The 12,205-nt window shown below is 46.5% G+C and overlaps 1 protein-coding gene across 6 annotated transcripts; it reads left to right on the forward strand.

Moving 5' to 3' along the window:
- The first annotated feature begins 44 nt into the window (after positions 1-44).
- Positions 45-12,192, forward strand: LOC128628775 (coagulation factor XIII B chain). 6 transcript variants are annotated; one of them, XR_008396617.1, is made up of 10 exons: positions 45-200; positions 1,816-1,989; positions 2,273-2,449; positions 2,653-2,832; positions 3,074-3,271; positions 3,898-4,071; positions 4,251-4,427; positions 11,225-11,364; positions 11,574-11,598; positions 11,744-12,192. XR_008396617.1 is itself a non-coding variant. In XM_053681139.1 (10 exons), the coding sequence occupies exons 1-8, from the start codon at positions 143-145 to the stop codon at positions 11,302-11,304; spliced, it is 1,218 nt and encodes a 405-aa protein (XP_053537114.1). In that variant the 5' UTR covers positions 45-142; the 3' UTR covers positions 11,305-11,313; positions 11,574-11,598; positions 11,744-12,192. The 6 variants fall into 6 exon arrangements, 3 of the variants coding, with proteins under 3 accessions (XP_053537114.1, XP_053537113.1, XP_053537112.1); XR_008396616.1 differs by having other exon boundaries at positions 11,574-11,594; XR_008396615.1 differs by having other exon boundaries at positions 11,574-11,590.
- The last annotated feature ends 13 nt before the right edge of the window (positions 12,193-12,205 follow it).

Here is a 12,205-nt window from a genome sequence, read left to right on the forward strand (position 1 = left end):
GTGGTTTCTGGTAAAAGGGAGGCATGAAGGTAAATCATTAACGCTGTGTATAAACGAAGCGACTCGTTCAGAAGTGTGCGTCTGGTCTGTGGTTCACCTGAAGGTTTTATGCTGCGAGCCGAGGTGAAGAACAACAGCAGAGATGAAGAAGAAGATTATTATCCTGGCTTTTTCTGTTTGGTCATGTCAGGCGGTGATGGGTAAGTGCTCTTAGCGTTCAGTAATATCGGAAACGTTTGCGTTGAAAAGCTAACTGTAATGTAACGGATTGACCGAGTTTCTCATGTTCATCGACAGTGAAAAGTTTCTTTTCTAAACCAAAGCTTACGGTTCGATAAAGAGTTCCAGCCCATGGCCTTATCGGCGGAATAACGTGGGTGATGATGTGGGTCAGAACATGGACCTCGGAGATCGCGGAAGGCGAGATCAGAATCGGAGAGATAATCTGTGAAATACAAAAACTTTTCACTTCTTGGGTGGGGATTTTAATCCTGGTCTGTTTTCTTCTGTCTTCTTGTAAACATGGAAATAAGAATAATACAGGTGGATTTGAGTCTAGAATACTGTATGATCAGAGGTAAATGGCGCAGTGCCAGTGGTGGGGAAGAAAAGCAAGGGATAATAACGAGCACCTAACAGTAAACTTTATGATTCATTCAGTAATTATATACTAGCACATTTACATGCTGATAACACGGCTAGCATGGTAGTAATATTTACCCTTGTATTGCTGTATTTGGTGCATGGGTAGCTGGGGTCGGGGGAGCAGCGAGTGAGAGAGAGCAGGGGGTAAAAAGGAAATGCCTGGATTTGAGCCACCAGGTGAACGGCTTCATCCAGGATGCGGGCTGGTGGTACTGGACCCACTCCACCGTTCCTGTCAGGAGTCGACCGACAAATACAGCTCCAGTACCACCAGCTCGATGAGCTGTTCCGAGTCCTGCTCCTCTGACACCAGCCAGCGGCAACACGAGTCCTTCACCCGCCGCGTAGGCCGTAGGGGCGGCCGACGTCGAGGAGCGTTGCCGGTGCTCCTCGGGTGTCTTTTTGGCGCTTGAATTCTCCTGCCGCGTCCATGGTGCCAGTGGCAAGCAGGGTTTCCACCGAGAACAAGGGGAGGACTCATAGAGCCCATTCCTCTTCGGACATGCCCACACAGCCGCCGCACGCTTTAAAATCTCCGAGAAGGCCTCGGAAGAGCTTGATGAGCATCATGTGTGGAACAATCTGCTTTGAAGAGCTGCTGCTGCTGCTCGTTGTGCACATCATGGAGTTGGTGTTGGGTTTGACGGAGGATGGCGAAGGACTTTACGAGCTTGCCAAGCGGGCAGCCTTTCGTGGCGGCGTCCGAGTCCTCCCAGATCCTGGGTTTCAGCACCAATCTAGAACCCTGGCGTGTAAGCGTGCAGAGGAAGACTCGGGAGACAGGCGGAATTTTCCGGAAAGAGCTCCAGGCTCACGTTCATTCGGTCCCTGCGCCTTTTAGCACACCTTCAAAAACTCATAAAAACGGACAAACCAACAACAAAAAGAGTCCGTCGAGGACTCATGGCTTCCGCACAGTCAAGTGCATCGCTCTCGTTACAGCAGTCACTAAAAACACAAAGAGTGACAAATAAGTAGACTGCTGGGAACACGATACAGGTGAGAACCATCACTTCTCTGTCCGTAGCTGACGCTCGACCATGGCCACTCTGCCACACAAAAGGGTTCGACAGACCGACACGCTCTGTTAAAACGTTCCATCATTGTCGTGATGTACAAATGATCTGGGGTTTTTGTTTTTGTTTTGTTTTGTTTTTTTTTTTGTTCTAGGTCAGTCATCGTGTACTGCACCAGTTGTTCCAAACGCTAAGCCGAAAAATGAGCTGGCAGCATCCTATCCCACTGGAAGCTTTATCAGATATGTATGTGACAGTGGCTATGAGTTTGTAGAAACACATTATGCGCTGTGTGAAGATGGAACTTGGAATCTGCCCGTTTGTAAACGTACGTGCTCACTCATTGCGTTAACATTAACATTGTCGTGTTCTTGGTTTCTGTTCAGTAAATATAAATATATCATCATAAATGTATATTAAAGTAAACATAATATATAAAGTAATATAATAGGAGTGAACATGTGAGTACGTTTGAGATGAATAATAACAGGCGGGTTCAATCTAAACCCCTGTACGATCGATCACCATCTGTGCACTCGCATGACTACAGGACATTTTACACGTAAAGTTACGTGTGTATTTATGTTTTTCTGTTTTCTATAACGTTCCAGTTCAGACATCATGTACTGTCCCATTTGTGCCGAACGCCGAGCTCGCAGACGAGTTTACAGCGGCGCTCTATCCTACTGGAAGCTCCGTCCGGTTTGTATGTGACCGCGGCTCCGAGTTCGAAGGAACCAAATATGCACTGTGCAAAGATGGGACTTGGAAGCTGCCGGTGTGTAAAAGTAAGCGTCCTCCTTACAAACATGACTAATGTTTCTGTATTTTATTATAACAACGCAGTGCTGATAAAGATGAGATTTTCGTTTGCTATGTAGCTGTAGGGGGAGGGGTTAAGTCAACAATGTGCTATGATCAGAGGTAAATTATAAAAAGAAATATTAAAAAAATAAACGAATCCACAAATGTATAAATGTTCGGTTTTTAGTTCTGGATCATGCACGGTGTGCTTCCCCACGCGTTCCGAACGCGCGACCTGCAGATGCGTTAGCAAAATCCTATCCATCTGGAAGCTTGGTTAGATTCGGATGCGACCGCGGCTACGGGTTCGAAGGGACGGATTCTGCACAGTGTGAAGAAGGAGTCTGGACGCTGCCAGTGTGTAAAGGTAAGGGTCGTCGTTGCAAAAATGACTCATGTTTCTGTAGCAGAATGGCGTTATTCTAAAATAAACACGAGATCTTCAGTTGGTACGTAGCTGTAGGAATATCGAGACGGTCCGAGCGAATATGTTAGGATTTTTGAAAAATGAGATGAATGATAAGGCGGGGTTAAGTCTAAAATCTGCAACAGATCACAGGTAAATTGCAAAAATTATTTATTTTTTTAAAATTACGTCACATGTATAGACGTTCCATTTTTAGTTCTAGATCAAGCACCGTGTAGTGCTGCCCCGCGTGTTCCGAATGCCAGACCTGCGGACGCGTTAGCAGAATCCTATCCATCTGGAAGCTCTGTCCGATTCGGATGTGACGGCGGCTACGAGTTCGAAGGGACGGATTCTGCACAGTGTGAAGATGGAGTCTGGACGCTGCCGGTGTGTAAAGGTAAAGTGTCCTGCAGCGTAGCTCCTTGTAGGAATAAGCGAAGACGATGACTGCCATGATCCGATCTGTTTCATGATCAGTTTACCCAGGCGTATACCCAAGGATACCTTAACGGCAGGGAAGGCTTTGCCTTTATCTAGCAGTTACTTTAGAAATGATAAAATGGCAAAAAAAAAAAAAATAGTCATGGAACAAAATGCCAGAAATTCTGGATGAGGATGGAAATTTCCCTGGAGGAGTTTGGGGAACAATTCATACCCAAGGCATATCAGCTGAACTACACCGATGTTGATCAGACATCATGGACGGAGATGTCAAACATCACCAACAATCCAGAAAAAGAAAAATCATATTAACTTTCACAGTCAAGGGTCTGTTTTGGGGTTTTTTGATAAGTAAATATCAAAATTAAAATCGGCAGAACTCGTGAAAGTAAAGATGCTGTGTTCCAAGTAAATATAATATCGTAGGAATTGAAATTATTTATTCCTTTATTTTAATCTGAAATGAATACATACAGAGGGGTCTGTAACGCACTGCGATCGGAGGTAAAGCACACGCAAATTAATCAATCGGTAAAAGATTTAAAGCCACATGTATAAAGGTCCTTCTGTTTGTTGTTCCAGATGTAAAATCCTGTCTTGCCCCGAGTGTGCCGAATGGCCAGCCTGCAAATGCGTTAAAAACGTTGTACGGTCCTGGAGAAACTCTTCGATTTGTATGCGACAGCGGTTATGAATTTGAAGGAACACGTTACGCGGTTTGTGACGATGGATCTTGGAGGCTGCCGGTGTGTAAAGGTACGCGTCCTCAAGACTAATACAAGACTAATATTTCTGAGCAGCGCTGTGTTCATATTCCTGGTTGAGAGAGAGAGATGTAGTGAATAGAGTTATTAAAATAATGTAATATATAATGTGCAATGTTTCAATTGAGTTTGAGAAAGATTGAGTAAAGATTATGTTGCTCCTTGTTCTAGTTCTAGATGCGGCGTGCGCTGCCCCACACGTGCCAAACGCCAAACCTGAAAACGAGTTAGCAGCGTCCTATCCTGCAGGAAGCACTGTAAGATTTGGATGTGACGGCGGCTACGAGATTGAAGGAACACGATATGCGCTTTGTGAAGATGGAACTTGGAGGCTGCCGGTGTGTACGCGTAAGTTCTAACGCTCTGAATCCCGCCGCCTGCTGCACTACACTCATCTACAGCGGTCTGTTCTGCTTGATTCATTTCCATGTAAGTCACATAAAACATAAATGTAGTAATAGTCTCACTCTAGAAAGTTCAATATAGGTATATTTATAAGGGGCAGTGGTGGCTTGGCAGTTAAGGCTCTGGGTTACTGATTGGAAGGTTGGGGGTTCAAGCCCCAGAATTGCCAGGCTGCCACTGTTGGGCCCTTGAGCAAGGCCATTAACCCTCTCTGCTCCAGGGATGCTGTATCATGACTGACTCTGTGCTCTGACCCCAACTTCCTGACATGCTGGGGTATGCAAAGAAAAGAATTTCACTGTGCTGTAATGTATATGTGACCAGTAAAGACTCATCATTATTATTATTTCGAATGTTGAATTGTTCAGTTGAAGAAAATCTACGTGAGAACATGCTTGTCCACTTTTGCAAACTGGTCCTAGAATTTTGGTAAATGGTTTGCACTTATACAGCACTTTTTTAACCTTAGCCGTTCTACAAAGTGCTTTACACTGGTTCTCATTCACCCATTCACTCACACACACACACACACACCCACCCACCAATGGTAGTAGAGATGCCATGCAAGGCACTAGCTTGTCGTCGGGAGCAACTTAGGGCTGCCCAAGGACACTTCAGCACGTTGAGTCAATCGAACCCCCAACCCTACGATTAGTGGACAACCCGCTCTATCACCTGAGCCACAGACAGCCGCTCCCTCCTGGAGAGTTTTATCTATGTGGTGGAGTTGCATTTACCAAAAATAGCTGTTTCTCAGTAACTGTGGTGGTAGAACAGGTTGGTAGAGGTGGTAGATCGGGTTAGTAGAGGTGGTATTGGTAAAGGTCGTAGATCGGGTTGGTAGAGGTGGTATTGGTAAAGGTGGTAGATCGGGTTGGTAGAGGTGGTATTGGTAAAGGTGGTAGATCGGGTTGGTAGAGGTGGTATTGGTAAAGGTGGTAGATCGTGTTGGTAGAGGTGGTATTGGTAAAGGTGGTAGATCGGGTTGGTAGAGGTAGTAGTGGTAGAGGTGGTAGAATGGGTTGGTAGAGGAGGTAGAGCGGGTTGGTAGAGGTGGTATTGGTAAAGGTGGTAGATCGTGTTGGTAGAGGTGGTATTGGTAAAGGTGGTAGATCGGGTTGGTAGAGGTAGTAGTGGTAGAGGTGGTAGAATGGGTTGGTAGAGGAGGTAGAGCGGGTTGGTAGAGGTGGTAGATTGGGTTGGTAGAGTTGGTAGTGGTAGAGGTGGTAGAATGAGTTGGTAGAGGAGGTAGAGCGGGTTGGTAGAGGTGGTAGATTGGGTTGGTAGAGGTGGTAGATCGGGTTGGTAGAGGTGGTAGATCGCGTTGGTAGAGGTGGTATTGGTAAAGGTGGTAGATCGGGTTGGTAAAGGTGGTATTGGTAAAGGTGGTAGATCGGGTTGGTAGAGGTGGTATTGGTAAAGGTGGTAGATCGGGTTGGTAGAGGTGGTAGTGGTAGAGGTGGTAGATCGGGTTGGTAGAGGTGGTATTGGTAAAGGTGGTAGACCGGGTTGGTAGAGGTGGTATTGGTAGAGGTGGTAGAACAGGTTAATAGAGGAGGTAGATCGGGTTGGTAGAGGTGGTATTGGTAAAGGTGGTAGATCGGGTTGGTAGAGGTGGTATTGGTAAAGGTGGTAGATCGGGTTGGTAGAGATGGTATAGGTGGTATAGGTGGTAGATCGGGTTGGTAGAGGTGGTATTGGTAAAGGTGGTAGATCGGGTTGGTAGAGATGGTATAGGTGGTATAGGTGGTAGATCGGGTTGGTAGAGGTGGTATTGGTAAAGGTGGTAGATCGGGTTGGTAAAGGTGGTATTGGTAAAAGTGGTAGATCGGGTTGGTAGAGGTGGTATTGGTAGAGGTGGTAGAACGAGTTGGTACAGGTGGTATTGGTAGAGGTGGTAGTGGTAGAGGTGGTAGAACAGGTTGATAGAGGAGGTAGATCGGGTTGGTAGAGGTGGTATTGGTAAAGGTGGTAGATCGTGTTGGTAGAGGTGGTAGTGGTAGAGGTGGTAGAACGAGTTGGTAGAGGAGGTAGAGCGGGTTGGTAGAGGTGGTAGATCGGGTTGGTAGAGGTGGTATTGGTAAAGGTGGTAGATCGGGTTGGTAGAGGTGGTATTGGTAAAGGTGGTAGATCGGGTTGGTAGAGGTGGTAGAGGTGGTAGAACAGGTTGATAGAGGAGGTAGATCGGGTTGGTAGAGGTGGTATTGGTAAAGGTGGTAGATCGCGTTGGTAGAGGTGGTATTGGTAAAGGTGGTAGATCGGGTTGGTAGAGATGGTATAGGTGGTATAGGTGGTAGATCGGGTTGGTAGAGGTGGTATTGGTAAAGGTGGTAGATCGGGTTGGTAGAGATGGTATAGGTGGTATAGGTGGTAGATCGGGTTGGTAGAGGTGGTATTGGTAAAGGTGGTAGATCGGGTTGGTAAAGGTGGTATTGGTAAAAGTGGTAGATCGGGTTGGTAGAGGTGGTATTGGTAGAGGTGGTAGAACGAGTTGGTACAGGTGGTATTGGTAGAGGTGGTAGTGGTAGAGGTGGTAGAACAGGTTGATAGAGGAGGTAGATCGGGTTGGTAGAGGTGGTATTGGTAAAGGTGGTAGATCGGGTTGGTAGAGGTGGTATTGGTAAAGGTGGTAGATCGGGTTGGTAGAGATGGTATAGGTGGTATAGGTGGTAGATCGGGTTGGTAGAGGTGGTATTGGTAAAGGTGGTAGATCGGGTTGGTAGAGATGGTATAGGTGGTATAGGTGGTAGATCGGGTTGGTAGAGGTGGTATTGGTAAAGGTGGTAGATCGGGTTGGTAAAGGTGGTATTGGTAAAAGTGGTAGATCGGGTTGGTAGAGGTGGTATTGGTAGAGGTGGTAGAACGAGTTGGTACAGGTGGTATTGGTAGAGGTGGTAGTGGTAGAGGTGGTAGAACAGGTTGATAGAGGAGGTAGATCGGGTTGGTAGAGGTGGTATTGGTAAAGGTGGTAGATCGTGTTGGTAGAGGTGGTAGAGGTGGTAGAACGAGTTGGTAGAGGTGGTAGAACGAGTTGGTAGAGGAGGTAGAGCGGGTTGGTAGAGGTGGTAGATCGGGTTGGTAGAGGTGGTATTGGTAAAGGTGGTAGATCGGGTTGGTAGAGGTGGTATTGGTAAAGGTGGTAGATCGGGTTGGTAGAGGTGGTAGAGGTGGTAGAACAGGTTAATAGAGGAGGTAGATCGGGTTGGTAGAGGTGGTATTGGTAAAGGTGGTAGATCGCGTTGGTAGAGGTGGTATTGGTAAAGGTGGTAGATCGGGTTGGTAGAGGTGGTATTGGTAGAGGTGGTAGAACAGGTTGATAGAGGAGGTAGATCGGGTTGGTAGAGGTGGTATTGGTAAAGGTGGTAGATCGGGTTGGTAGAGGTGGTATTGGTAAAGGTGGTAGATCGGGTTGAGAGGTGATATTGGTAAAGGTGGGAGATCGGGATGGTATAGGTGGTATAGGTGGTAGATCGGGTTGGTAGAGGTGGTATTGGTAAAGGTGGTAGATCGGGTTGGTAAAGGTGGTATTGGTCAAGGTGGTAGATCGGGTTGGTAGAGGTGGTATTGGTAAAGGTGGTAGATTGGGTTGGTAAAGGTGGTAGATCGGGTTGGTAGAGGTGGTAGTGGTAGAGGTGGCAGAACAGGTTGATAGAGGAGGTAGACCGGGTTGGTAGAGGTGGTATTGGTAGAGGTGGTAGAACAGGTTAATAGAGGAGGTAGATCGGGTTGGTAGAGGTGGTATTGGTAAAGGTGGTAGATCGGGTTGGTAGAGGTGGTATTGGTAAAGGTGGTAGATCGGGTTGGTAGAGATGGTATAGGTGGTATAGGTGGTAGATCGGGTTGGTAGAGGTGGTATTGGTAAAGGTGGTAGATCGGGTTGGTAGAGATGGTATAGGTGGTATAGGTGGTAGATCGGGTTGGTAGAGGTGGTATTGGTAAAGGTGGTAGATCGGGTTGGTAAAGGTGGTATTGGTAAAAGTGGTAGATCGGGTTGGTAGAGGTGGTATTGGTAGAGGTGGTAGAACGAGTTGGTACAGGTGGTATTGGTAGAGGTGGTAGTGGTAGAGGTGGTAGAACAGGTTGATAGAGGAGGTAGATCGGGTTGGTAGAGGTGGTATTGGTAAAGGTGGTAGATCGTGTTGGTAGAGGTGGTAGAGGTGGTAGAACGAGTTGGTAGAGGTGGTAGAACGAGTTGGTAGAGGAGGTAGAGCGGGTTGGTAGAGGTGGTAGATCGGGTTGGTAGAGGTGGTATTGGTAAAGGTGGTAGATCGGGTTGGTAGAGGTGGTATTGGTAAAGGTGGTAGATCGGGTTGGTAGAGGTGGTAGAGGTGGTAGAACAGGTTGATAGAGGAGGTAGATCGGGTTGGTAGAGGTGGTATTGGTAAAGGTGGTAGATCGCGTTGGTAGAGGTGGTATTGGTAAAGGTGGTAGATCGGGTTGGTAGAGGTGGTATTGGTAGAGGTGGTAGAACAGGTTGATAGAGGAGGTAGATCGGGTTGGTAGAGGTGGTATTGGTAAAGGTGGTAGATCGGGTTGGTAGAGGTGGTATTGGTAAAGGTGGTAGATCGGGTTGGTAGAGGTGGTATTGGTAAAGGTGGTAGATCGGGTTGAGAGGTGATATTGGTAAAGGTGGGAGATCGGGATGGTATAGGTGGTATAGGTGGTAGATCGGGTTGGTAGAGGTGGTATTGGTAAAGGTGGTAGATCGGGTTGGTAAAGGTGGTATTGGTCAAGGTGGTAGATCGGGTTGGTAGAGGTGGTATTGGTAAAGGTGGTAGATTGGGTTGGTAAAGGTGGTAGATCGGGTTGGTAGAGGTGGTAGTGGTAGAGGTGGCAGAACAGGTTGATAGAGGAGGTAGACCGGGTTGGTAGAGGTGGTATTGGTAGAGGTGGTAGAACAGGTTAATAGAGGAGGTAGATCGGGTTGGTAGAGGTGGTATTGGTAAAGGTGGTAGATCGGGTTGGTAGAGGTGGTATTGGTAAAGGTGGTAGATCGGGTTGGTAGAGATGGTATAGGTGGTATAGGTGGTAGATCGGGTTGGTAGAGGTGGTATTGGTAAAGGTGGTAGATCGGGTTGGTAGAGATGGTATAGGTGGTATAGGTGGTAGATCGGGTTGGTAGAGGTGGTATTGGTAAAGGTGGTAGATCGGGTTGGTAAAGGTGGTATTGGTAAAAGTGGTAGATCGGGTTGGTAGAGGTGGTATTGGTAGAGGTGGTAGAACGAGTTGGTACAGGTGGTATTGGTAGAGGTGGTAGTGGTAGAGGTGGTAGAACAGGTTGATAGAGGAGGTAGATCGGGTTGGTAGAGGTGGTATTGGTAAAGGTGGTAGATCGTGTTGGTAGAGGTGGTAGTGGTAGAGGTGGTAGAACGAGTTGGTAGAGGAGGTAGAGCGGGTTGGTAGAGGTGGTAGATCGGGTTGGTAGAGGTGGTATTGGTAAAGGTGGTAGATCGGGTTGGTAGAGGTGGTATTGGTAAAGGTGGTAGATCGGGTTGGTAGAGGTGGTAGAGGTGGTAGAACAGGTTGATAGAGGAGGTAGATCGGGTTGGTAGAGGTGGTATTGGTAAAGGTGGTAGATCGCGTTGGTAGAGGTGGTATTGGTAAAGGTGGTAGATCGGGTTGGTAGAGGTGGTATTGGTAGAGGTGGTAGAACAGGTTGATAGAGGAGGTAGATCGGGTTGGTAGAGGTGGTATTGGTAAAGGTGGTAGATCGGGTTGGTAGAGGTGGTATTGGTAAAGGTGGTAGATCGGGTTGGTAGAGGTGGTATTGGTAAAGGTGGTAGATCGGGTTGAGAGGTGATATTGGTAAAGGTGGGAGATCGGGATGGTATAGGTGGTAAAGGTGGTAGATCGGGTTGGTAAAGGTGGTATTGGTCAAGGTGGTAGATCGGGTTGGTAGAGGTGGTATTGGTAAAGGTGGTAGATTGGGTTGGTAAAGGTGGTAGATCGGGTTGGTAGAGGTGGTAGTGGTAGAGGTGGCAGAACAGGTTGATAGAGGAGGTAGATCGGGTTGGTAGAGGTGGTATTGGTAAAGGTGGTAGATCGGGTTGGTAGAGGTGGTAGTGGTAGAGGTGGTAGAACAGGTTGATAGAGGAGGTAGATCGGGTTGGTAGAGGTGGTATTGGTAGAGGTGGTAGATTGGGTTGGTAGAGGTGGTAGTGGTAGAGGTGGTAGAATGGGTTGGTAGAGGAGGTAGAGCGGGTTGGTAGAGGTGGTAGATTGGGTTGGTAGAGGTGGTAGATCGGGTTGGTAGAGGTGGTATTGGTAAAGGTGGTAGATCGGGTTGGTAAAGGTGGTATTGGTAAAGGTGGTAGATCGGGTTGGTAGAGGTGGTAGTGGTAGAGGTGGTAGATCGGGTTGGTAGAGGTGGTATTGGTAAAGGTGGTAGATCGGGTTGGTAGAGGTGGTAGTGGTAGAGGTGGTAGAACAGGTTGATAGAGGAGGTAGATCGGGTTGGTAGAGGTGGTATTGGTAAAGGTGGTAGATCGGGTTGGTAGAGGTGGTAGTGAGAGGGGGTACAGCGGGTTGTTAGAGGTGGTAGTGATACAGGGGGTAGAGCGGGTTGGTGGGTGGTAGAACTGGTTGGTAGAGGTGGTAGAGCGGGTTGGTAGAGTGGGTCGTCCACTAATCGTAGGGTTGGCGGTTCAATTCCTGGCCCAAATGACTCCACATGTAAAATCTGATGTAGGGAGCTCATGCTTTATGGTTGGATGGTTTATTGTTATTTTCTGTTTCCCCAGTTCCATGTACACTGGATAGGACACGTTTTACTTCTAGTCAAGCTGACGAAGGAGGGCGAAGAGAAGACGTTTTAGGCTAGTAGAATCACGTAAGAAAAGAACCGTCAGCTGCTTAAATGGAAGAATTATTTATTTCGAACGTAAGTGTAGCCTATATGTTCTGTTTTCTCCGGACGTAAAAATATCTTTACGCTTTACACCTTTACGCTGATTCCTTTGTCCTTTATTTCAGCATGGTTATTATGAATGCCACTAAGGTTGATCTCATCAGTTTTTAAGAACGTTTAGAATGAGAGGGCGTACTACACGTTTTGGGGATTTTGATGATTTTGTTTGATTTTGTTTACAGGTCACTTAATGAGCAGTGTAAGTACGTAAGCACGTTTTTATCGTAACTAAATACAATTATGTAATAATCTGTATCAGTAGAGTAACACTGTCTGTAGTCCAGTGCTGATACTGATGCTAAAGCTTAATTCAGATATATTCACTCATGTCTATGTGCGCTTGTTTTGACAGTACACTGGATCGACAGCTAAATCTGGAGAAAAAAACCATACATCTTCAGAGCTCCTACTTCTGATCAGAAATCTTACTCCTGCTCCCTTTTGAACACACATATACATATATACACACACACACACACATATATATACATATACACACATTATATATATATATTTCAAAATCTGCTAAGAAGAAACAGCCATTCAGCCTGGCTAAACCCGTTTAATCCCAGACGTTTAAAGCCTGCCAGGCTAAACCCGTTTAATCCCAGACTTATTTTTCAGCTGTTAGCATTTAGCAAATAGGCATTTACACATTTCGAGAGCGATGGAATGTAAATCCAGAGTGCTCGAGAGTTTCAATGAAAAATCAATTCTAGCATGAACTTGGATTGGTGGATTGTTACCTAAAGAAAGGGGAAAAAAACGAATCTGAAACAATAAAGTTTACTCTGAAACCGATGCTATTTCCACC

The sequence above is a fragment of the Ictalurus punctatus genome, chromosome 7, assembly GCF_001660625.3.
Source record: "Ictalurus punctatus breed USDA103 chromosome 7, Coco_2.0, whole genome shotgun sequence".
Taxonomy (NCBI): domain Eukaryota; kingdom Metazoa; phylum Chordata; class Actinopteri; order Siluriformes; family Ictaluridae; genus Ictalurus; species Ictalurus punctatus.